This window comes from Phyllobates terribilis, unplaced genomic scaffold, assembly GCF_046119375.1.
Source record: "Phyllobates terribilis strain yellow unplaced genomic scaffold, ASM4611937v1 Scaffold_3__8_contigs__length_932513732, whole genome shotgun sequence".
NCBI classification, from domain to species: domain Eukaryota; kingdom Metazoa; phylum Chordata; class Amphibia; order Anura; family Dendrobatidae; genus Phyllobates; species Phyllobates terribilis.
In genome coordinates, this window is record NW_027362763.1 from 584,651,183 (window position 1) to 584,677,645 (window position 26,463).

A 26,463-nucleotide genomic window follows, 5' to 3' on the forward strand; every position below is an offset into this window, starting at 1 on the left:
GGAGAAGTCCTGAAGTGCACCCTTCCTAGCTAGTACCCTGGACCATACCTGCCGTTACACCAGTAAAGGTAGTGAAGCGAATCCCCTGTGTGCGTGTCCGTCATTCCCCCTGACCCGACCGGGCCATCTCTCACCTGCATCCCATCTATCAACTCTGCCCCGGGGCCCCGCTCCGCTTGTGGGGAGCAGAAACATCCCAGCTGCCATCTCATCACCCCCGGAGGTCTGTAGCAGCGCTGGTAACTATTACCAGAAACCACAGGTAGCGTCACGTGACAAACTGTTAACAAAAACACTAAAACCCCTTTTAAAGAGTGACCCAGAGGACGGGCCCGGGAGCCGACTGCCGCAAAATCCCAAGGAGGTAAAGGCCTGGGTACAGAGTTTCCCCCATATATCCCCCCTGGGTGAGTCATTTTCATTCTGCAGTATATCTTTATTTGTTTTTATAATCTCTTTGTATACAAATAAAGATTAACTATTTAAATGAGATCTTGTATGGAAGTATTCTTTGTAGGTTTGCTGTGTTTTGCGCTTCCAGCTAATATATGACCGTTTAGGTTTATTTGCATATAGCTGTAGGGTGGGCCCCGAGGATCAGTTCTTCCTGTGGGCCCCAGACACCCCAGTCCGACACTGAATATGTGTGTGTACGTGTGTGTGTGTGTGTGTGTGTGTGTGTGTGTGTGTATGTATGTATGTATGCATGCATGCATGTATATATGTATGTGTGTGTGTGTGTGTGTGTGTGTGTGTGTGTGTGTGTGTGTATGTATGTATGTATGTATGTATGTATGTATGTATGTATGTACAGTACAGACCAAAAGTTTGGACACACCTTCTCATTTAAAGATTTTTCTGTATTTTCTTGACTATGAAAATTGTACATTCACACTGAAGGCATCAAAACTATGAATTAACACATGTGGAATTATATACTTAACAAAAAAGTGTGAAACAACTGAAAATATGTCTTATATTCTAGGTTCTTCAAAGTAGCCACCTTTTGCTTTGATGACTGCTTTGCACACTCTTGGCTTTCTCTTGATGAGCGGCGCCGGAGTACGCGTGTGCCCATACCGCACTGTTCAGCACCATTTTGCTGAAAATGTGGCACCCTGCTAAAACAGGAACCACAGGACCCAAAAGGGTGCATGGACGGCCCTCACTACAAACAGACACCTCCACCCTTCCACCTCAGACCACCAGAGGGAGCCCTGTTAGGGATATATATATATATGGAGGGTGGAGTTAGGCAGTCAGAAAAGTCTGAGGAGAGCGTGCTGGCGCTTAGACCAGTGAAGAAGCAGCTTGTCTCCTGCTGTGTTCTGAGGGCCCCGAGTGTGGCCGGAGGCAAAGAGGAGAGGAGAAAGGAGTTAAGGGGGCAGAGGAGCATCACAGGCTCACCCCAAGACATAATCCGGACACCGGGTCTGCACCTACAGGGTCCTCTATACCCAGTAGGGACAACCGGCATACAAGGAGGCTTCCAGACCCCTGGTTATCATCCTGAAGCTAGAGAACCATAGACAGAAAAAATACCCTATAAAAATTAACTTTTAATAATTATCCTTAAAAGTGTACTCTATAGTACAAGTGAGAAAAAACTACACATATATCTCAAAAACAGGATACCATGTAAGGAGAATATAATATGAAATTAGCAATTAATTCAGACAAACTTACCCTGGATAGCACCTAATAAGATTCCTCTCCCTACCTAACAGCGGAGTGTTTTTCACCCTAAGGTTCAGATGGTGTCCCCGCTCCTCGGAGGCTGTCCCTCTCCTTTCCCTAGGTATCCCTACACAGTCAAAAGATGCCACACACATACATATAAATGGACCAATTGTAGACTATTCATGTCATAATTGACATGCTCAATATAAAAAATTACAACAATACCATATCAGTGGGGAGTGGGCAAAAATAGATATAGTTGCACAAATAGAAGGTTTTTGATTTACAGTAGCCCACTAATATAAATAGATAGACATGTGTACCAGTCAGAGCAAGTCCGAAAAAAATATTAAGAATATTTTCATCCCCAATCAAACTAGGATTCAAGCAATGCCATAAATGATATCAATTAGTTGGCCTTTAGTACAATGACTAAATGTAGTCAATCCACAATTCAAAATTTCCCAAAGCTATAATAGCAATATTCCAGACATCAATATTATAAGGTTCCTCAGACTGGTGTAAAGTCATCCGCAAATAAGGTTATAATTAATCCCTTTGTCCCAACCCACTGGAATAGGTAAAAATGTGTACTAGTCAGACCAAATAAGAAATAGTAATACACTTATCTTAATCTCTAGTCCATCTGAGATTCACACAGTGCCTTGAGTGGTGTCCATTAAATGTCCTTTTTTATATACATAACTGAATATAGTCAATCCACAATTCAGAACTCCCCAAAATAGTAACAGCACTCCAGGCATCAATTTTCAAGGTCCCTCAGACTGGTGTAAAATCATCAGCAGTAAAGTTATTCCTTAGGATTAGTCCCTTCGTCCCTACGCGTTTCACCCCCTCCTCAATGTGGGTCTCATCAGGGGACAAGAAATATTAGAGGAGATGAGCCATAAAAGATGCCCGCATAATAGCTCCTTGTATACCGGAGTCCAACCGCATGTTCAATGGTGGGATTCATCCCTATATATCTGTGGAATGCCATGTGCCACGAGATTAATTTCACCTGTGATCAATCCCAGCGTTACCCTGACTACGAGACGCAAGCTTTAAGAAACTAGCGTACCACCGTGTTTAACATCACTTCCGGTCCCAACGTAATACGTCATTTCCGATTGCGTAGCCCAGGGTATTAGCTAAGGGATCGTACGAAGAATGCGTAAGCAAAGTACGTATCCTCCCGCTTTTTACGTCACTTCCTGGAACCACCAGGTGGAACGCAGACTGCGTTTCACTATCTGCATGGAGGATACCGCTACTCTCAGTTCAACGGGAACATGCAAGAGACAATCACTACCACAAAACAATAGACCTGGAAAATCACAAGATGAGCTGAATATTCCACCATAATTAAAAAGATGTGCATCCATCCCCAAATAAAAAGGGGGGGGGGAATAGGTAGCATATTATCCACTTATGTGTGAGTAACTAAGCCAGTATTACAATCCACCAGTATGGTGAATACACACACCGGGACTATCTGTAGATATATAAAAAAGGCTGATCAGGATTTTTATCCGTAAGGCTAATTGAAACAACAGTAAGGCTATACAAAGCTAGAAAAGCTTAACTGTTCATTAATACCCCCGGGATTCAGAGATTCGAGCCAGAAAATCCATCTGGACTCCCGCTGCAGAATTCTTTTATCCCAGTCCCCCTGTCGCACTGAGGGACTCACCACTTCAATAGAACGAAATGTAATAGAATTTAAATCACCTCCATGGTGTGTATTGACGTGTTTCGCTAGAGGAGTATCTCGCTTGTTTCGGATGTCACCTAAGTGTTCACCAATAAGTACTTTAAATTGTCTTCTGGTTTTTCCCACATAGTCTTTTGGGCAAGTGCACGTACATACATAGACGACACCTATTGTTTTACAATTAGCAAAATGTTTGTTCCTATAGGTGCGTCCAGTTACAGAGCTCACAAATGTATCTGAGATGGAGACATAACGACAATAAGTGCACTGTCCACATCTAAAAGTACCAGTAGACCTCCTATCCAACCAGGTCCCCTCCTTCTTGGGGGGCACAAAGTGACTATGTACTAGGTGATCTTTGACAGATCTGCCTCTCCTAAAGGTGACAGAGGGATAGTCTGCAATCCATTTGGAAACATCCGGATCTGTCCTCAAGATACCCCAATATTTTCTCAGGATTGTCATAATCCTAGGATGTTGATCATCATATGTTCCAATTAGCCTAGTAAGGGAGGTCTGTTCGGGCCTGGAGTGAGACACCAGTAATTTAGATCTATCCTGTTTAAAGACATGATTAAATGCTCTATTGATCACCCTTGTTGGATAGTCCCGATCAGAAAAACGGTCCTTAAGGTCCCTAGCCTTATGAAAATAGTCAGGGGTAGAGGAGCAATTTCTCCTTAATCTTAAGAACTGGCCTTTAGGGATCCCTTGTTTCAAAGGAACCGGATGATAACTATCCCATTTTAATAGGCTATTTGCTGCTGATGGTTTTCTAAAGATAGATGATCTCAATGAGCCAGATTCATCAATTGATATTATAACATCCAAAAAGGCAATCTTTTTACCTCCTATCTCATAAGTAAATTTAAGGCCCAAATCATTTTCATTGAGGCGCTGTATGAACCCAATGAAGGACTCCTCATCTCCAGTCCAGAGGACGAGGATGTCGTCAATGTATCGGCCCCAAAATTGAATGTGGGGGCCCCCGACGACATCCTCATCCCCAAAGACTATGTTGTCCTCCCACCAGCCAAGGAGCAAATTAGCATAAGTGGGGGCACAGGGGCTCCCCATCGCTGTGCCCCTAAGCTGGTGGTAGAATCTCCCATGAAAAAGAAAAAAATTATGCGTAAGAACATAATCAAGCAACCGAAGAATGAATTCGTTGTGTGGGATCAAGTGGTTTCCCCTTGTTTTCAAAAAGGACTCCACTGCCATCAGACCAGCCGTATGGTGGATACTAGAATACAATGCCTCCACGTCTATGGAAACCAAAATAGTACAAGGATCAACTGTAATGTCATCCAATTTTGTTAATAAATCTGTTGTGTTTCTCAGATAGGATGGGAGAGCTGTAACAAAAGATCTAAGCATCTGATCAAGATAGATGCTTGAGTTTTGACTCAATGTATCCACACCTGAAACTATTGGCCTCCCTTTCAATGGTGGATAGCCCTTATGAACCTTAGGAAGGGCATAAAAAGTTGCAATCACAGGAAATTTTGGAAGCAGAAAATTCAGTTCACTAAATGAAATCAGATTATTTTGTCTAGCTTGTTGCAGAATGTCAGATAAGGTCCTCATAAAAGCAGATGTAGGATCACCCTGTAATACCTGATATGTCATGGCATCTGAAAGAATATTCATACACATAGAAACATATTGATCACAATCTAGAAGCACTATGTTCCCTCCCTTATCGGAGGGTTTTATGATAAGGAAAGCATCCTGAAGCTACCAGCAATAACAGGACTAGGAGCCACGAAGGCCCTGGCGTCCAGGGATAGTTGTTGCCAAAGAGGCCCTACTACCAAGCGGTCAGGTGAGAGAGCAACACAACACAGAAGCTAGGCCAAGTTCCAGGCTGGCTAGAAGCTTAGAGAGAGGGAGACACAGATCAGGAGGCCTTATACCCGCTCACTGGGGAGAAGTCCTGAAGTGCACCCTTCCTAGCAAGTACCCTGGACCATACCTGCCGTTACACCAGTAAAGGTACTGAAGCGAACCTCCTGTGCGCGTGTCCGTCATTCCCCTTGACCTGGCCATCTCTCACCTGCATCCCTTCCATCAACTCTGCCCCGGGGGTCCCCTCCGCCTGTGGGGAGCAGAAACATCCCAGCTGCCATTTCATCACCCCCGGAGGTCTGCAGGAGCTCCGGTAACCATTACCGGAAACCACAGGTGGCGTCACGAAACAAACCCCTTTTTCAAGAGAGACCTCAGAGTACGGGCCCGGGAGCCGACTGCCGTGACATCCTACAAAGAAGGTAAAAGGCCCGGGTACAGAGTCCCCTATATCCCCATGGGTGACACATCTCTCTTCCTGGCATCACAAACAGGATTTTGTGCCCGTTGCCACCGGGTACTGTGTGCCGTAATTGAACTGTGTTTAAACTGTGGTGAACATTGCCGCCATTACCACGTCTCGCCGCGTGAGAAGAAGAGGGGCGTAACCGCAGGAACCAGAGAGGCGTGACTGTTGGTTGCGCGCGAAGCCCAGGCCCCGCCTCGCGCCTCAACGCCGAACCAGGAAGCGTCAGGTCCTGGAAGGAGACCGTCGTCAAGCGCACGCTCGGACGTCAGCCGCGAGGGAAACGCAAGGTCCTGGAAAGAGACTGTCGCCTGCGGAGCTGCGGCCTACCCGATCAAAAGTAAAGGAGGTAGGCTACGGTTCACTAGGGGGGCGCAACCATGGCCGACGACCAGCAAAACCCCGGAGCACCGGTTAACGCTCCTGATGCTCAACTTGTGCCCGGCGCTGCTCAGGCCGGAGCAGCCGCCCCACCAGCAGGGGTCATGATTCCAGTCATGCCCATGGCCCTGCCGTACTACCCCGGAGCAAAATGGCTTCCGCAGTATGATGGCAAACCAGACAATCTGTCTGGATTCAAGAGAAAGATATGCGGTGTATTGGACATGTATTCAATGACTGGTAAACAGAGGGCCGCTGTTGTGCTGGGACAATTGACTGGTGCCACAGAGCGGGAAGTTGAAACCTGGCCAGCCGCAGACCAGGAATCGGTATCCATTATCTTTAAGAGACTGCAAACTGTCTTTGAAAACCGCAATGAGACAGTTCTCCGGATGAGGTTCTACCACTGTACCCAGAAACCTGAGGACAGTATCCGGGACTATGCCTGGCGCTTACAGGAAGCCCTGCGGGCCCTGAAACAGGTTAGTCCAGCCAGCATACATGGTGAGGACAAAATGCTGACAGAACAGTTCATCTGGGGGTTGAGGTCTCAGGAGGAGAGCAGAACCGTATGGTGGTGGGCCTTAGATCATCCAAATACCACCTTTGACGCCCTGAAAGACATGGCTATTAAGGGTCTGCAGTCCCTGGAACCATCAGATACTGCTATCCAGCGTTACCAGGGTGGGGCCACCCCAGTGCCCGCAGCACCCACTGCTCCTTCATTAACGTCTGAAACAAAAATGCAAACAGTGCCCCCTAGCGAGCTGGACAGCCTGCGCTCTGAAGTGCGTCAGCTAAGTAAAACCCTGGCCACTGTCCTGAGCACCCTGCAGCTACAGACGGAGCCCGAGCCGGAAGGAAGGATCCTACTCGCCGACTGTCCTGAAGATGTCCCCTGGACGAGGAGAAGAAGGAGGACAACACCTCGTGGGAGGACCAACGACCAATGTCACCCTCCAGGAGACTTCATCTGCTACCGTTGCCACAAGGCAGGCTTTACCGCGCGGAACTGTCCTTTAAACGGGCAAACCCTGGAGCCAAGGGCCGACACCCAGGAGTATATCAATCAGGCCCATCAAGCTGGTATGACCAGTTTGTAGGAGGAAGGCCTTTCCTGTCCATTGTGCTGGACAGCATAGCAACACCTGCATTATTGGACACCGGCTCACAGGTAACCATCATACCTGATGTCCTCTACAAATGGTACTGGTCCATCGATGAACTCCACCCGCCAGCCCCGAACCTCTCTGTGTATGCCTCTAACGGCCTTCCTCATAACCTAGTAGGGGTTAAGGACGTGGGCAGAGTGGAACTAAAGTACCAAGGACTAATTGTCATAGAATCTAACCCTGGTGATACAAATCCGTATATGATACTTGGTACAAATATTGTTGGTAACTGTTTGGGAGAAGTGTTGTTTTTACTCCAACAGATTGCTGACACTGCCAAACCAGGGCAGAGGAAGGTGCTCCAGAAAGAAATTTGAGCCCTCCTGTACCAGCAACAGGTAAAGCTAATAGGTGGTGAGATTGGTAATGTAACCCATTGTGATTCCCCCAATGAGTAAAATGCTGATTTGGTGTAGGGAAGCAATAGGTCTCAAGGGACAGAACTACCAGGCGGTAGTGGAGCCCATCAGTTCTGAACACAGACCTACACTTTTAACTGCTAGAGGGGTAGTTGATGTACTCAATGGAAGGATACCTGTACGTCTCCTAAATTTTGGGGAGGAGGAAGTTAAATTGCCACGATACGCCACGGTTGCCCGACTGTATACTGTGAATGATGATGCCATACACACAGCGGAATCCTTGACCCCACCAGACAAAGTGGAGGACAATGACTTCGAAGCTCAGCTGGAGGATTGGTGTCAACAGCTCCATGTTGGAACTGACGCCACTCCTGTCCATCAAAAACACGGTGTTTACAGAGTGGTTCAGGAATATGAACAAGTGTTTAGTAAACAGCCACTTGATTTTGGAAGGGTTAAAGGGGTACAACACCACATACCCACCGGTAACCATCCACCCATTAACGAGCGTTACAGACCCTTACCACCAGCACATTACCAAAAAGCCAAGGAAATGTTGCATGACATGAAAAAGGCAGGGGTAGTAAGGGATAGCTGTAGCCCCTGGGCAGCTCCTCTGGTCCTGGTCAGAAAGAAGGACGGTAGCATGAGGATGTGTGTAGATTATAGACAAATTAATCGAATATCACATAAAGATGCATACCTTTTGCCCCGTATAGAGGAATCCCTGGCTGCACTAAAATCTGCCAATTACTTCTCTACATTGGATCTCACTAGTGGGTACTGGCAAGTCTCTGTTGCTGAGGAAGACAGGGAGAAGACAGCCTTCACCACCCCGATGGGATTATGCGAGTTCAACAGTATGCCGATTGGGCTCTACAACGCCCCCGGGAAGTTCCAGAGGCTGATGGAGTGTTGCTTAGGACACCGGAACTTTGAGACAGTGCTGCTATACCTGGATGACGTTATCGTGTACTCGAGGACGTATGAAGACCATCTAAAGCACCTGGTGGAGGTATTTGAGGCATTGTCCCGTTATGGGATGAAACTAAAACCTTCTAAATGACACCTGCTCAAGCAGAAGGTTCAGTACCTGGGACACGTAGTCAGCTCAGAGGGAGTAGCACCGGACCCGGAGAAGGTCACTGCCATCCAGAAGTGGCCTGAACTGAGAAACATCAAGGAAGTACGTCAGTTTTTGGGACTGCTCGGGTACTACCGGAGGTTCATAAAGGATTACACCAAAAAGGCAGCACCTTTAAAAGATCTCCTGGTGGGACAGTCCAAGAGAGGTAAAAATCCTCCATTCCAGTGGGGTAAGGAACAGGCTGAATCCTTTGCAGTAATGAAGGAAGTCCTAACTGGTGAAGAAATCCTGGCTTACCCTGACTAAAGCCAGCCTTTCCTGTTGTATACCAACGCCAGCAACGAGGGACTGCGAGCTGTGTTGTCCCAGAAGCAAAACGGCAGAGAGAAGGTAATTGCCTATGCCAGTAGGAAGCTTTGCCCTACTGAGAGGAATCCGGAGAATTACAGTTCCTTCAAGCTGGAGTTGCTGGCCTAGGTCTGGGCTATAACTGAAAGATTCAAGCATTACCTAGCCTCAACTAAGTTCACAGCCTTTACCGACAATAATCCCTTGACACATCTGGAGACAGCCAGGTTGGGAGCCATGGAACCGCGTTGGGGGCCAGACTGTCGAATTATCAGTTCACAATCAAGTACCGGGCAGGTCACAAGAATACCAATGCTGATGCCTTGTCGAGAATGCCCCACCAGTCGGACACCGAGGATGAAGTGGATGATCTCGAAGAAATTGAACTACATGCTTTCCACAGAAATGGAATGGTCCACGAGCAGCATGCTTCCAGAAGACGCCAAACCCTCTACCTCATCACTGCTGGAAGGAAACCCAGGACAGTGACCCGGTTGTCAGCCTCATCAAAACACTGATAACCCAAGAAGGTTCTCACCTGGAGAAGAATGCTCCCCCACAAGCCAAACACTTGTGGAATGAGAGAAGCCGGCTGTTCATCTACAGAGAGAAGCTGTGCAGAAGGTATGTCAACCCCAAGACCCATGAAATGGTGTGGCAGATTGTTGTACCTAGGACAGATATCCAGATGGTGTTAGAGGCCTACCACGACCAGGCAGGTCACTTTGGCTGGAAGAAGCTGGAAACCCTGCTGAAGGACCGGTTCTATTGGATTGGAATGCAGAGTTCCATAGAAAGGTGGTGCCAGAATTGTGGGCCCTGTAGCCTCAGAAGGAAAGACTACGGCAGCCAGAAAGCACCCTTGCAGTCCATCAAAACAACCCAACCCCTGGAGATTGTCGCTCTGGATCACGTCAAACTGTCACCCAGCAGATCAGGCTACTCCTATGCCCTGGCCATGGTGAATCACTATTCCCGGTTCCTGGTGGTAGCCCCTGTCAAGGATCTGACAGCAGAAACTGCAGCAAGAACGTTTCAAGCCTACTTTTGCAGACCAAATGGATATCCTGACAAGGTGCTAACAGATCAAGGCCCTGCTTTTGAAGCTGAGCTATTCAAGGAATTCTGTCACCTATATGGATGCAAGAAGATCCGGACTACGCCATATCATCCGCAAACCAACGGTATGTGCGAGAAAATGAATAACATCGTCATAGACCTGCTGAAAACCCTACCTTTAGAAGAAAGGAACCAGTGGCCAGAAAAGCTACCTGACCTATCGGACCTGTATAACCACATACCTGTGAGTTCTACAAATTGTACCCCAGCGTACCTTATGAGAGCAAGACCTGGAAAATTGCCCATAGACTTGGAGCTCGGAGTGGTAAAACCTACTGCAGATATGTCTACTGAAGATTGGGACACAAGTCGGCAAGAGCAGTACAGGAAAGTACAGGCCTGTGTCAAAGACAGTCTAAACAAGGTGAGGGAAAGGCAAGCAGAACAGTACAATAAACATGCACCAGCAGAACCCTTGGCACCTGGAGAAATAGTGCTAAAGCGGAAAAGAAGAGGTCACAAGCTCAATGACCAGTGGGAAAGAGAGCCCTACACCGTGTTAAACTCCAGAATTGACAACAGTAAAACCTGCCTGAACAGTAAGGATGGAGGTAAGACGACCGCAACAGTCTCAAGAGACCACTTGAAATTGTGCCCAGGTCTACTGAAGACACTGGAAGAAGAAGCACCTCTTGTAATACCAGAGAAACCCAAGGAAGATGTACTTCATACAGTTCTAGGAGACTTCCCTGCGGACTGGCCTCAACTTGGTGGAGCAGTTATCACACCAGTGATACACTTCTATCAGCAACCAAAAGAACCTCAACCACCAGTAGAACCTGTAAGCGCCCTAGAAGAACCTGCTCAGGAACAGGAAGAGTCCCCAGTAAGAACAGGATCACCCGTTGAGGCAGAGCCTGAAGGCCCAGTGATCAGTGCACTTGCCAATCCCATAGAGAGATTGAGGCAGTTTTACGACTTACCTACACGTAGACCTGAAAGGTTAGCGGTAGTGGATGTACAAACACCAGTACCACCCCAGTGCTACCAAGATCCACACGCAGCACACAAGGCCAAATCCCTGCCAGGTATATGACGCGCCCCCTGGGCTGTGGGGTACCCGGAGCCGGGCCGGTAGACGCTGGGGGTTGTAGTCACTGTGGCGGTGACCCGGTCAGTGACCCAGGGTGGTCAATCCAAGGGTAGTATAGGTGTGTAGGTTTTATATATAGTGTCCGACTACGCCACCTGTGGAGTGCGGCTAATAGGGGCTGCCGCTGCGGAACAGTCCTCTGAAGCTGGTGGTATTGCAGCAAGGGTATTATTACTCCCCACAGGAAGAGTATAGCTTCAGGGCAGTGTGGGTGGATGATGGTGGTTGTAGTGCAGGGAGTCAGTAATGAACACAGAGTCCGTGTGATGCAGTCCCAAGATCTTTACTCACAGTTGTTGCAGTTCTTGTTACAGGGACCCATGTAACGGCCCACGTCGTTCTCTGCTCACTCAGTGAGGGGTTCAGCTGACCCCCAGGTAACTCCGGAGTATTTAACAGGACCCCCTTCTGTGTGTCCTTTCTCTGGCCTTCTCCCTGCACCCCACACCCAGTGACACTTCTATCCGGTACCCTCGGGCCTTGGCGGGCGACGTGTGTTCCGTCCCCTGGGTCCTATGTGGCTACCTTCTTAGTGAGACTGGTGTGGACTTTTGGCTTACGGTACATAAAGTGCTGCAGCCTCCGGTCTCTAGTTGAGCCTTGCTGTTTCTCCGCTAGTTGAGGGACCGGTTCCCCTTATCTGGCCTGACCCCTCTACCTCCTGGTAGCAGCGGGCGTACGGGTGGCTTTCTGCACGGCCCGTACACCTAGGGTCCCTTCTCTTCTTGTTCCTGGAGCTTTTCCTGCTCCCTCTCCTCCTTGCTTCTCCTTCAGTCCTGGGCCTCACAGGCTAGGCCCGCCTCTGGAGCAGAGTTCATACAGAGCCTCTGCTCCTTCACTTCTCCTCCTCTGACTGAGTGAACCCTGATCTAAGATGGTGTCTCTATTTTATACACTCTCTGTCATGTGCTCCCAGGATCTACTTCCTCCACCCCATCCACTACATGGTTCCCCCCTCTCTAGGTGGTTCCCCCCACTCCAGCCAGGGATCAGGGACTGTGCTCTCCCGTAGGAGCAATCTCGCCCTGTCCCCCGGAAATGTGGTGTAGTGAATGCAGGTGTTAGGGTCCTGAGCCATACTCCTTCCTTACCTGAGAGTGAGATACCACACCTCTGGGTGAGATGCAGTACCTCTGTGGCGACTGAACCCTCAGGGGCGCCACATATACGGAATAAGTACAAAAGTGCCTACATTGTAAATAGTTACCCAGTTGGGTATTGTTACTGTTATTTATTATGTGAACTGCAAATAATATGTGTGCATTAAGTTACCCGTAAGGGTATAAAGACTTGTAGGCTGAGGACTGTGAGCAGCCAAAAACTTTCCTTGTAAATAGTTGCACTTATCAAAGTACCCCTTATTTGTTGCATATAAAAAGACCTCAGAACAAAAACCCGTTTGGCGTGGCTGAAGACGAGGTCCAGGATCTGGATTGTCTATGCCCTGTAGCCACGCCCAGGGCCTACGTTGAGGGTTTTCAGGCGGGTCCCTCATGTTACCCTTGTTACACCTTACTGTAACATGGTTATTGTTATTGCTGTTATTATTATTGTTATTGTTGTGATCTCTTTTAAAATGCTTCAGTACAGGAGTACTGAATTGTACTAGGGGGGAATGTGGCACCTTGCTACCACAGGTAACACAGGACCCAAAAGGGTGCATGGACGGACTTCTCCACAAGAGGCCCTCACTACAAACAGACACCTCCAGCCTTCCACCTCAGACCACCAGAGGGAGCTCTGTTAGGGATATATATATATGGAGGGTGGAGTTAGGCAGTCAGAAAAGTCTGAGGAGAGCGTGCTGGCGCTTAGACCAGTGAAGAAGCAGCACATCTGCTGCTGTGTTCTGAGGGCCCCGAGTGTGGCCGGAGGCAAAGAGGAGAGGAGAAAGGCCCCAGCATCCAGGGATAGTGGTTGCCAAAGAGAGGCCCTACTACCAAGCGGTCAGGTGAGAGAGCAACACAACACAGAAGCTAGGCCAAGTTCCAGGCTGGCTAGAAGCTTAGAGAGAGGGAGACACGGATCAGGAGGCCTTATACTCGCTCACTGGGGAGAAGTCCTGAAGTGCACCCTTCCTAGCAAGTACCCTGGACCATACCTGCCGTTACACCAGTAAAGGTACTGAAGCGAACCCCCTGTGTGCGTGTCCGTCATTCCCCTTGACCTGGCCATCTCTCACCTGCATCCCTTCCATCAACTCTGCCCCGGGGGTCCCCTCCGCCTGTGGGGAGCAGAAACATCCCAGCTGCCATTTCATCACCCCCGGAGGTCTGCAGCAGCGCCGGTAACCATTACCGGAAACCACAGGTGGCGTCACGAAACAAACCATACACTAAAAACCTCTTTTTCAAGAGAGACCCCAGAGTACGGGCCCGGGAGCCGACTGCCGTGACATTCTACAAAGAAGGTAAAAGGCCCGGGTACCGAGTCCCCTATATCCTGCTGGGTGACACTGCAAATGTGTCTTCAGTAAAATGCTGCCGGATAGCGCTATGCGCACGCACCGATTCCGACGCCTCACTCCTGTTCCGGTCTCCCGCGAAGAGAGGCGCTGCGGCAACGCTCCTCCCGGTCAGGTAAGTATGTAAGTATGGCGCCGGAGATCGCGGTATGCGTTCAGTGTCTATGCATACCGTTATCTCTGGCGCCATACACACTCCTCTTACCTGTAACGGATCCATGCGTGCTTCTGTCTGGAGCCAGAATGCGCAGGCGTGTCACGCAGTCTATAAAGGTTTCAGACAGAGACAAGCATCTCCCGTTATATTATAGATAAGAGATTGCTTATTTAACCCCTTCACCCTGAAGCCTATTTTCATTAATTCTGACCAGTGTCACTTTATGAGGTAATAACTCTGGAACGCTTCAACGGATCCAGGTGATTCTGAGATTTTTTCGTGACATATTGTACTTCATGATAGTGGTACAACTTTTTCGATAAGACATGTTTATTTGTGAAAAAAAATGGAAATTTGGCGAAAATTTAGCAATTTTCAAACTTTCAATTTTTGTGCCCTTAAATCAGAGAGATATGTCACACAAAATAGTTAATAAATAACATTTCCACATGTCTAGTTTACAACAGCACAATTTTGGAAACATATTTTTTATCTGTTATGTAGTTATAAGGGTTAAAAGTTGACCAGCGATTTCTCATTTTTCCAACAAAATTTACAAAACCATTTTTATTTTTTATTTATTTTTTTTTTTTTTTAAGGGACAACACTTCACATTTGAAGTGACTTTGAGGGGTCTATATGACATAAAATACTCAAAAGTGACACCATTCTAGAAACTGCATCCCCCTCAATGTGCTCAAAACCACATTCAAGAAGTTTATTAACCCTTCAGGGGAATCTGTCACCCCCTGGGAGATATCAGACCTCTACTATGGGCATACAGGTGATAGAAAAGTAAATCTATACATACCTGTATGGCCCATAGTAGAGGTTTGATCGAAGAGCAATCTGTTTTTATAAACCCAGTTTTGCACAGGCTTGGCGTCCCCTGGACGCCAAGAAATCCCCGCCTATCTGTTTATTATTTCCCGAAATCCCCGCCTATGTGCTTAGTTACCATATTCCCCCCCTCCCCAGCACATCACAGGGCCCTGTGACATGCACTGTGCTCCCTGACTTCCTGGGCATGCGCAATGCTTCATCCCGGCCCCGTCTCTCCATGCACTGCGCTGCAGGGTTCTAGTGCGCAGGCACTGTCACTTCCCAGCGCTTGCGCAATAGATTCCTGCAGCGCAGTGCACGGAGAGATGAGGCCGGGATGAAGCACAGCTCTATGAGCGGCGCTTTGCGCATGCCCAGGAAGTCCGGGAGCACAGTGCACGTCACAGGTAACTAAGCATATAGGCGAGGGTTTCGGGGAATAATAAACAGATAGGGGGGATTTCTTGGGGTCTGGGGGACGCCAAGCCTGTGCAAAACTGAGTTTTTAAAAACACTTTTCTCTGCAATCAAACCTCTATTTTGAGCCATACAGTTATGTATAGATTGTAACATACCTGGCGGCGTCCTTGCATGGTGGTCCATCTCCCACTGTGCAAGAGGGCGCACTTGATCTCCTGTCCAGAATGTCTCTCTGGCTTCCCTCCATGCTGTCTGTTTGTGTCTGTTTCTGCTGCTTAAGGGCGGCGCCCGATCACTTCCTGCCTTTTGTACCTGCTGTGGGTCACACCCCTTGTGCGTCCTCAGCCTATTGCTGTCTGTCACTTGGTATATAGCTCAGCAGCTCCCTTCTATCCCTGCCTGAGCATAAGTGTTTTCCTTCAGTGTGTGCTTGCACTCTGAAGGTGCCAGGTCCCGTCTTTGTTTCCTTGTCTGCCTTTCCTGGAGGCTGTATTTCCAGGCCTGTCTGAACTTAGTCCTGTATGTCTCCTGCTTTGCGGTATCAGCTCCCGTGTCTGAACTGTGTCCTGTATGTCTCCTGCTTTGCGGTATCAGCTCCCGTGTCTGAACTGAGTCCTGTATGTCTCCTGCTTTGCGGTATTAGTTCCCGTGTCTGAACTGAGTCCTTTCTGTGTATCTTGTCTGTCCTGTCTGAACACGCTCCTAGCCTGTTCCTCCCGCCTTCTAGGGGCCGATTACCTAGACCCGCTCCTGTATCTTGTCTGTCCTGTCTGAACACGCTCCTTGCCTGTTCGTTCCGCCTCTCTGGGGGCAGTATTCCCAGACCCGCTCCTGTATCCCGCTGCAGTGTCGGTCTCCTCCGTACACTCAGTTCCAGTCTGAACTCTCTCCTATCCTTTACCTGTTTTGCCTCTATGTCCGTTCCCTTCCTTTTTCTGCAGAGTCTGAACTCGTACCTAACTCCTGCCTGTTGTCTCTGTACTCCCGTTTGTGAGTTTGTGGTCCACTCGCTACTTCACTGCAAGTACCCTGTGGGTGTCTGGCTCTGTCTTTCCCTTCCTGTCTGTTCCGTGTGAACAGAGTCCTGTCCTGCCCTGCTTCTGCCCGCTGCTCTGGCAGTCCTGTCCTGCCCTGCTTCTGCCCGCTGCTCCGGCAGTCCTGTCCTGCCCTGCTTCTGCCCGCTGCTCCGGCAGTCCTGTCCTGTCCTGCTCAGCCTTGTCTGCACTCTAGCTGTGCTTGCCTGTAACCCTCTGCCTGTATTGTTCCTGAGTCCCGGTGTGTACTGGGTCCTATCCCGCCTGTGTTCCTACCTGCTAGTGCCTCCCTGTCTGCACTCTAGCTGTGCTTGCCTTTACCCCCCTGCCTGCATACCAGTCGTGCCTGCCTATACCCACCAGTCTGTGTGCCAGCCTACCAGCCTGTTCCTGTATTCCCCTGTGTGGGTCAACAGCCGTGTCCGGGGTCTGTCCTGGAGTAGCACCTGGTCCCTCTGCTCGGTTCCTCCTTGGTGCACTGGCGTCGTATGCCGTCGTGCGACCCTGGTCGGATCGGGTGAATACTTAGTCACGCCCCTCCAGGCATTCACTCTCCGGCACGGTCCAGTGGAATCACTACAATCACACGCACACGCCGCTTAGCCCGGGCGTGTGCATAACATAGATTTACTTTTCTATAACCTTTATGTACATAGTAGAGGTCTGATATCTCCCAGGGGGTGACAGATTCCCTTTAACAGATGACAGACCTGATTGGGGACTTGCTTTTTTTGTGAATGGAGTTGAAACTTTAATTGAGAACATTTTACATAATATTTGGGATCACATTTATCCTACTCTCTACAATAAGTACTTATATTGGGGTTTCCATCTAAATCTCTGAGTGACATGATTCAGATGAAACCCCTGTGGGATCCATTCACTGTAATGAGGCAGCAGAGTTACTCTGGACTCCGTCTGGCCTCTGTTCAGTGTCGTCCTTCTTTTCAGAAGTGTATAAAACTGTGGCCGACGGCACTTTTATGCACGCCTAATTAGAAGATGAACACCGTGGGATCACAGGCCAGTTGGCGTCTACAGTGCCTCTTCTGTCACGGTTTCCATCTGAATCACAAATTTCAGACATTTACACGGAAATCCCGGTATAAGCGCAGAGCGAAGGATAAATGTGAGCCGAGCCTTACTGTGATCTTTGGGAGGCAGAATGAATATATCAACAGAAGGTGAAGAATTAGTTTCATTTCATTTTTTACGCAGTTCCTCATGCGGTATAAGTGATTGACAACTTTATACTTCGGGATGGTGCAATTACAGCAATACCAGATTTATATCAGGTTTTTGTGTCATACACTAAAATATGCTTTTTATTGTAAAAACAAGTTTTTGCATCGCCATATTTTGATAGCTATAATTTTTCTATATTTCTGCCGACAGTCATGTGACAGCTTGTTTTTTTGCGAAACAAATTGACTTTTTTATTGGTGTTATTTTTGGGCAAATTACATTTTTTGATCGCTTTCTATTCCGTTTTTTGGGTGTCAGAATGAACAAAAACCACCAATTCAGGAATTGTTTTTTCATGCCGTTCCACATGTGGTAAAATTGATAAGGCAGCTTTATTCTTCGGGTCAGTACAATTACAGCGATAGCACATTTATATATTTTTTTAGGTTTTGTCGCTTTTACACAATAAAAACTATTTTATAGAAAAAAATAATTACTTTTGCATCACTTTATTCTGAGAGCTGTAACTTTTTTATTTTTCCGCTGACAAAGCTGTATGGTGGCTTGTTTTTTGCAGAACAAGATGACGTTTTCAGCTATATCATTTTTATATACATACGTTTTATTTTTTGTTTAGCGGTATCATGATAAAGCATAGCTTGGCTTGTTTTTCATTTATTTTTTTTACTATGTTCACTTAAGGCGGTTAACTAGTGGGACAATTTCATAGGTCAGGTTGTACCGGACGTGGTGATGCCAAATATGTGTACTTTTATTTTTTTTGTTACACAGATCATGTATTGATTGGATTAATATATATTTTTTTGTTCTTTATTTTGTATTTTTTTTATATATATATTTTTTAATTTGTATTAACATATTCACTATTGACAGCGGCATCACAGGTTTTAAATGCCCGCCATCGGTGCTAGCATCAATCTTGGTTGTTGCTGCGGGGTGTCAGCTCTCACATAGAGCTGACACTCGCACTCAATCACTGCGGTGCTTTGTGGGAACGCTGCTCCTGCGGCACCGTATATATGCGGCGCATGTCAGGGCGGCGTTATATGGTGATTATATTTAATATACGGCTATTGAAGTTTAAAGGATGACAATGTGCAATGTAATTGTTATTCTACATTTCCAATAGATACAGTGGTAGACACAGAAATAGAAGAGCAGTATTTGGGCTCTTTACAGTTCTACAATTCAAAATTCCACCTACTTTGGAAATAGAAATGAGCCCCCTTACATTTTGGGCCCTTTTACGGCTGCACAGGTTGCACCCATGATATGACCGCCCCTGAATAGATATACTTACAGAAAATAAATCTACAGTACTACAAGTGCCAAACTTACCAAGGTCTCCTTGACAGACGTCTGTTCTTGAAGCATCACCTAAAATAAACTCAGGGTCTTTAACGATTTCCTGTAAAACAAGGGAAAAACAACTGTCAAAATACTTTAAACACAATCTGTGGCAGTATGCTCTCTTTGGATCAATGACTTAATATTACTACTGCAATGCATTAAAAGAGAAAAAAAATGCTGAAAAAATGAAAAATAAAACTTTGACAATTAATCTTTGCTACAAAAAATAGTTGGCAATGTATACCCATTTAGAATCAATACTTAATCATCACATTAAACTTGTATATGGGGAGCACGCATAACTATTGCTTTGTAGCGCTGGGGTTCTGGGCTGAAATCCCACCAAGGACAACATCTGCAAGGAGTTTGTATGTTCTCTCTGTATTTGTGTGGGTTTCCTCTAGGTTCTCCAGTTTCCTCCCATACTACAAAGACATACTGATAGGGAATTAGATTGTGAGCCCCAATGAGATCAGTGCTGATAATGTCTGTAAAGTGTTGTAGAATATGATGGCGCTACATTGGTAAGCATAATAAATAAATAAATATTATATGTCATTTTTTAAATACACAGATAAGCCAAGACATTAAAACCACATGGAAAAATTTCGAGAGTCGCCCTTGTTTCTCAAAAACAGCTCTAATCTCTTTTGAGGCCTTAACTCCACAAGACCTAAGAAAGGAATCCTATGGTAAATGGAATGAAGATATTAGGATTAGGAATGGATCCTTTAAAGGCAATCTGTCATCAGTATTTTGCTACCTCATCTGAGTGGAGCATGAAATGGGAGCAGAGAGCCTGATTTCAGTGATGTATCACTTACTGGGCTGCTTCCTGTCATTTTGATAAAATCACTTTTTATCTGCTGCAGGTCTACCAGTTCACTTAATGTGTATAAACCACATCACTGATTGGCAGCTTTCTTCCTATATACAGCGTACACAAAGTTACCAATCAGTAGTGGGGACAGGGTTATACAGAGATCATGAATATGCTTGACTACCTGGCACAGGTTTACTAGTCCTCTAGTGATAAACTCCTGCTGATAAAGCAGTGATTTTATCAAAACTAAGCAGGCCAGTATGTGATACTTCATTGGATTCAGGGTCTCTTTCCCTATATTGTGCTGCTCTCAGATTAGGTATCAAAAACCTAGAGACAGATTCCCTTTAACCCTACTGTTCTGTTCGTATTTGCTACACACTTGTACTATTCGGGTCAATATGAACCGACCTATTGTGAATTTTGACATTTAGCTACTCTAAGGCTATGTGCCCACGATGCAGAAATGCTGCATATTTTTTACGTTTTTCCCGCCAGGTAGAAGCGTTTGTGAAGCGTTTTTGCATTTCTGCATGCGGGTTATCAAGCGCTTTTCCAAGCGATTTTAGCATCACTTGGAAAAGTGCTTGACAACTTGTTCACACTATATAAATCCATGGATTTATAGTAGTGTGACCAAGTTAGTTAAAAAAAAGAATAAGAATGGTGAAAATTAAAAAAAAAAGTTTATACTCACCTTCCGATGTCCTCCCGGTGTTTTGTCTGCTCCGTCCGGTGTCTTGCACTGCTTGCAGTAGTGTTAAGGACCTGCGGTGATGTCACTGAGCCATGTGATGGGTCACATAACTCAGTGACGTCATGGCAGGTCCTTCACATCAACGCGAACATTGCAAGACACCGTCCCGGAGCAGACAAAACACCGGGAGGACATCGGTAGGCGAGTATAAACTTTATTTTTTATTTTAAATTCTTTTTTTTTTACAGATTCTATGGTACCCAGGTCTGGATCAGAGTCTCCTCTCCTCCACACCCGGGTACCATCCGCACATAGAATCGCATATTATCTGTGTGTACAAATGTGCTGACACGGATATTATGCGTTTCAATGCAAGTCAATGGCGGCGATTACGCTGCGTGTCCGCAAAATTAATGGACATGCTGCGGATTTTTGAGCGCAGCATAAACGCTGCGGAAAAATCCGCAACATGGGCATTGAAAGTGCGGCTTGTCATTGGGGACCATGGGGGTTGGATTACCAAGCGTTTCCCACGCGTTTATGCTGCAGAAATTCCGCAGCATAAACGCTTGGAAAACGCATAGTGGGCACACAGCCTAAGCGGAATATTTGAATACCAATTGCATTATTTAACTGTATGTGAACATGGTTGGTCAAAAACAAATGAAAAATATAAAACAAAACTTCAGTTTTCTAAAGAAAATAAAGCTAAGGGTTGTACAGGTCCACTTATTGCTATATTCAGGCATCCTTACATTCTGCACAGAAATAACTCATTTGTGCTTTACCTAAATGTTTAGTACTAGTGATGAGCAAGCATGCTCTGTTAACCCTTTCACCGAGCACACTCGGGTGCTGACTGAGTATTTTCGGAGTGCTCGCTGTTAGACAGCAGCGACATATGCAGGGATTGCCTAAAAGCCTCGACACATGCAGTCGCGGCGGCTTTAACATAGTTGTCGAGCACGCCGAAAATGCTTCGGCAGCACCAGTGTAAAAGGGTTAACTGCACACACTCGCTCATCACTATTTACTACAACTAGAACATGTAATATTTGTTTTATTACACAAAGATGGACAATTGCTGCATCTTTTCTTTTTAAGTCTGTTTCCAGTGCGGGTGGAGGCCATGGGTTCACTTTGTTGAGCGTGCTGCTGGATAAGGTTTACTATGGCTGCTGCTCCTATACTTCGAGGATTTAAGTTTCTTCCTAAAATACATGGGATAGCAAGTGACTTTAATAATTCTTCCACAAGAGTCTTCGTTTATGCACTTTATTGGCGTTCCAATCGGGATTTATTTCACACCATAAAAGAAATGCATTGTAGGAAGCACATCAACAATATTATAAAATAAAACCATTGGCAATCGATTGGTTTTGCGTTTGCTTGTGTACGTAGCTATAAATTCATCTAGTGTATCAACTGCCCCATTGGTGAAATTATAATCTACTATAATCTGCGGCTTTTTGTAATCTTGACTACTTTCTGCACTATCATGGTGCATTGTGCTCATCAGAATACCCTGTTTGTTTGTTTTGTGGGAATGTAAGAGACTACTGTCGTATCTCCAGTAAAATAAAACGTTGAACTATGAACATCTCTTTTACCAAGGATACCTTGCGGCTGTACAGACTTATTTTGTTACGGTGCCCAGCATTGTAAGTTTTGGTATTAACAACAGCTGCACCAGTTGTTGCTATGTTAAAAAGTTGTCATATTTTGTCCTCTTAGTCCATACGTCAAATCTGAAACGACACGCATACCCGGACACTTTTCAGGTTTTTTTCCAGGTTTTTTTTCTGTATATACTGTGGGTACGGAAAGTATTCAGACCCCTTTAAATCTTTCACTCTTTGTTTCATTGCAGCCATTTGGTAATGACGCGCCCCCAGGGCCGTGGGGGTATTCGGCAGCCGGGCCCCTGGATGCCGGTTGGCGGGGGATATCACGGTGGCTGGCCCGGTCCGTGACCCAGGGCCAGGGCCAGCTCCAGGCTTTTCTGGGCCCCGGGCGAAAGAGTCTCAGTGGGCCCCTTTAACACATACCACGATTCATGATGCAGAGATACGGCGGAGAAATATATATATATAGTACAATGCAAAGATTTCACTTCATGAGTGATATCTATTGTAAATTCCACAATAGCTCAGAAACCGGTGAATCGCTCCACACAGAATAGTGGCCCCCATATAAGGCTCCATACGGAATACTGGTCCCCATATAACGCCCATACGGAATACTGGCCCCCATATAACGCTTCATACGGAATACTGGCCCCCATATAAGGCTCCATACAGAATACTGGCCCCCATATAACGCTCCATACAGGATACTGGCCCCCATATAACGCTCCATACAGGATACTGGCCCCCATATAACGCTCCATACAGGATACCGGTCCCCATATAATGCTGCATGCAGGCTGTTACCCCCCACATAATGCCCCATACAGGCTGTCCCCCCCTTATAATGCTCCATGCAGGCTGTTACCCCCCACATAATGCCCCATACAGGCCCCTCCCTTTTAATGCTCCATGCAGGCTGTTACCCCCCACATAATGCCCCATACAGGCTGCCCCCCCCTTATAATGCTCCATACAGGCCCCCCCTTTTAATGCTCCATGCAGGCTGTTACCCCCCACATAATGCCCCATACAGGCTGCCCCCCCCTTATAATGCTCCATGCAGGCTGTTCCCCCCCACATAATGCCCCATACAGGCCCCCCCTTTTAATGCTCCATGCAGGCTGTTACCCCCCACATAATGCCCCATACAGGCTGCCCCCCCTCTTTATAATGCCCCATGCAGGCTGTCACCCCTCCTCTTTATAATGCTCCATGCAGGCTGTCACCCCTCCTCTTTATACTGCCCCATGCAGGCTGTCACCCCTCCTCTTTATAATGCCCCATGCAGGATGTCCCCCCCCTCTCTTTATAATGCCCCGTGCAGGCTGTTCCCCACCTTATAATGCCCCATGCAGGCTGGTCCCCACCTTATAATGCCCCATGCAGGCTGTCACCCCTCCTCATTATAATGCCCCAAGCAGGAATCCCCCCCTCTTTATAATGCCCCATGCAGGCTGTTCCCCACCTTATAATGCCCCATGCAGGCTGTCACCCCTCCTCTTTATACTGCCCCATGCAGGCTGTCACCCCCTCCTCTTTATAATGCCCCATGCAGGCTGTCACCCCTCCTCTTTATACTGCCCCATGCAGGCTGTCACCCCTCCTCTTTATAATGCCCCATGCAGGATGTCCCCCCCTCTCTTTATAATGCCCCGTGCAGGCTGTTCCCCACCTTATAATGCCCCATGCAGGCTGGTCCCCACCTTATAATGCCCCATGCAGGCTGGTCCCCACCTTATAATGCCCCATGCAGGCTGTCACCCCTCCTCATTATAATGCCCCAAGCAGGAATCCCCCCCTCTTTATAATGCCCCATGCAGGCTGTTCCCCACCTTATAATGCCCCATGCAGGCTGTCACCCCTCCTCTTTATAATGCCCCATGCAGGATGCCCCCCTCCCCTCTTTATAATACCCCATGCCTCCATACATTAAAAAAAAAAAAAAATCAAATACTCACCTCCCTTCTCCTCACCTGCTACCTGCTGCCCGCTGCCTGCTGCCCGCCGCTCGCTGCTCGGCTCCGAACTCCAGCGTTGTCGGCGTCTTCCCGCTCAGCGCTCCCTGTGACGGCTCAGGGGAGGGCGCGGTGTAAAGACGTCACCGCGCCCTCTGACCTGAGACGTCACAGGGAGCGCAGAGCAGGAAGACAGCTGATCTGCGGAGGCACGGGGAGAGGTAAGTATCGGGCTGCCGGGGCCCTGAGCAAGCGGCGGAGAAGGGCGGGCGCTGACACCGCTCTCCTCCGCCCATAGCCCAGCGGGGTGCGCGACCGCCAGTGGGCCACTCTGCCTGCTCAGGGCCCCGGCATTTGCCCGGGTGCTGACGCCGGCCCTGCCCAGGGCGGTCAGTGCAAAAGGGGGTTTATTTTTAGAAAGTTTGTGACGCCACCTGTGGTGTCTGGTGAGGATCACCAGTGCTGCAACAGTCCTCTGAAGCAGATGTTAGGGCAGCTTGTGGTGGGACGGCTCCCCACAGGTGGAGCAGGCCTCAGGGCAGTGAAGTGATAGAGAGTGGGTTGCGCTGGGCGTTGTAGTGCAGGGGGAACAGTGGCACCGATGAAAGAGTGGACGTTGGCAGTACAGTGCAGTCATCCAAGATTTTACTCACAGTTCTTAAGACAGTCCACAGGTGCACTGTACAGGTGCAGGCCTCCCGCGTCGCGCTGCATTCACCGGGCAGGGGTTCAATCCTTCCTAAGGCAGCTTGGGGATACCTGGCAGAACCCCACTTTCTTGTGTTCCTATTTTGACCGTCTTCACACTAGGTCCTTCTCCCTCCTGCTCTGCACTGCCACCTCTCAGTCCTGTTCGGGTACACTGAAGTCCCTCCTGTCCGTCGGAGTTACACAGACTTGCTTGATCCTCAGGGGACTAGAATGCGGCTGCGATCCCTCTGTCTTCTGACAGATGCGGGGCGTATGGGTGCCGTCCTGCACGCGCCGTACCCCCTGGGATCCTTTCTTAGAACGGAGCCTACTCCCTGCTCCCCTCCTGGGCCTCTGACACTGGGTCCTACTTGTGGAGCAGATCTCCTAATGAGACTCTGCTCCCGGACTGTTCTTCCGAACTGTCCCGAGCTGTTCTTCTGAACAGCTCCCTAGAACACACACCACTACTGATCTGCCACCCTAAGATGGCTTCCCTATTTATACTCCTTCCAAAGTGCTTCCTCTAACTACTTCCTCCACCCACACCCACTACTGGTTCCCCCCACTCCAGCCAGGGTCAGGGCTCAGCAGCTGCGCTCTGCATGTTGCCCCTCCAGCTGGCCTGGAGCAGTGTAGTGTTGGATGCAGGTGTTTGGGGTTCCGTGCAGCGACTGAACCCTCAGGGGCACCACAGTAAATTCTGAAAAGTTCATTTTTTTCTCTCTCATTAATGTACACTCTTGAGAGTTTGCTCAAAAACACATGAAGGACTCCCAGACTATGAGAAATAAGATTCTGTGTTCTGATGAGACAAAGATAGAACATTTGGTGATAATTCTAAGCGGTATGTGTGGAGAAAACCAGGCACTGCTCATCACCTACCCAATACAATCCCAAGAGTGAAACATGGTGGTGGCAGCATCATGCTATGGGGGTGTTTTTCAGCTGCAGGGACAGGACGACCGGTTGCAATTGAAGGAAGCATGAATGCGGCCAAGTACAGAGATATCCTGAATGAAAACCTCTTCCAGAGTGCTCTGGACCTCAGACTTGGCCAAAGGTTCACCTTCCAACAAGACAATGACCCTAAGCACACAGCTAAAATAACAAAGGAGTGGCTTCAGAACAACTCTGTAACCATTCTTGACTGGCCCAGCCAGAGCCCTGACCTAAACCCAATTGAGCATCTCTGGAGAGACCTGAAATCTACCAACGTTCACAATCCAACCTGATGGAACTAGAGAGGATCTGCAAGGATGAATGGCAGAAGATCCCCAAATCCAGGTGTGAAAAACTTGTTGCATCATTCCCAAGAAGACTCATGGCTGTACTAGCTCAAAAGGGTGCTTCTACTCAATACTGAGCAAAGGGTCTGAATACTTATGACCTTGTGATATTTCAGTTTTTCTTTTTTAATAAATTTGCAAAAATTTCTACATTTCTGTTTTTTTCAGTCAAGATGGGGGGCAGAGTGTACTTTAATGAGAAAAAAAATGAACTTTTTAGAATTTACCAAATGGCTGGAATGAAACAGAGCGAAAAATTTGAAGGGGTCTGAATACTTTCCGTACTCACTGTACCTAAGCATTAAGAGTGTATGAATTGCTGCTGTCTTAAAGTGTCCATATCTTGAAGCCGTACTTTGCTGGCTTACTCTTTATTTATTGTGTAAACGGGCACCTACCTCAGAATGCCACAAGTTGTTCATATACAGTGACATTTTCACCACTATTGTATAATTTTGGAAGAATCTCTATCCATTTATCCCAAAATTTTCTAATAAAGGCTAGTTATTAGAGAATTATCTGATGTTAGCAGAGGATAATTCTCCGGCCTAGGCCAGAAGGCTGCAAGTGCCAAATTACATTTTTGTTTTTAGACTTAATTGCTTGCATTGGACTAGTTGTCTGGGTATTGTGCCTCATCAGATTCAACTTCAGAATC

At 47.3% G+C, this 26,463-nt stretch overlaps 1 protein-coding gene across 1 annotated transcript in view; it reads right to left on the reverse strand.

Annotated features, from left to right (window-relative positions):
* CAPN9 (calpain 9) overlaps positions 1 to 26,463 on the reverse strand; it is a 475,752-nt gene that overhangs the window by 333,970 nt on the left and 115,319 nt on the right. The window contains exon 2 of the mRNA XM_073671460.1: positions 18,712 to 18,781. Coding sequence (XP_073527561.1) covers positions 18,712 to 18,781 — 70 coding nt within the window. The remainder of the gene's footprint in view (positions 1 to 18,711; positions 18,782 to 26,463) is intronic.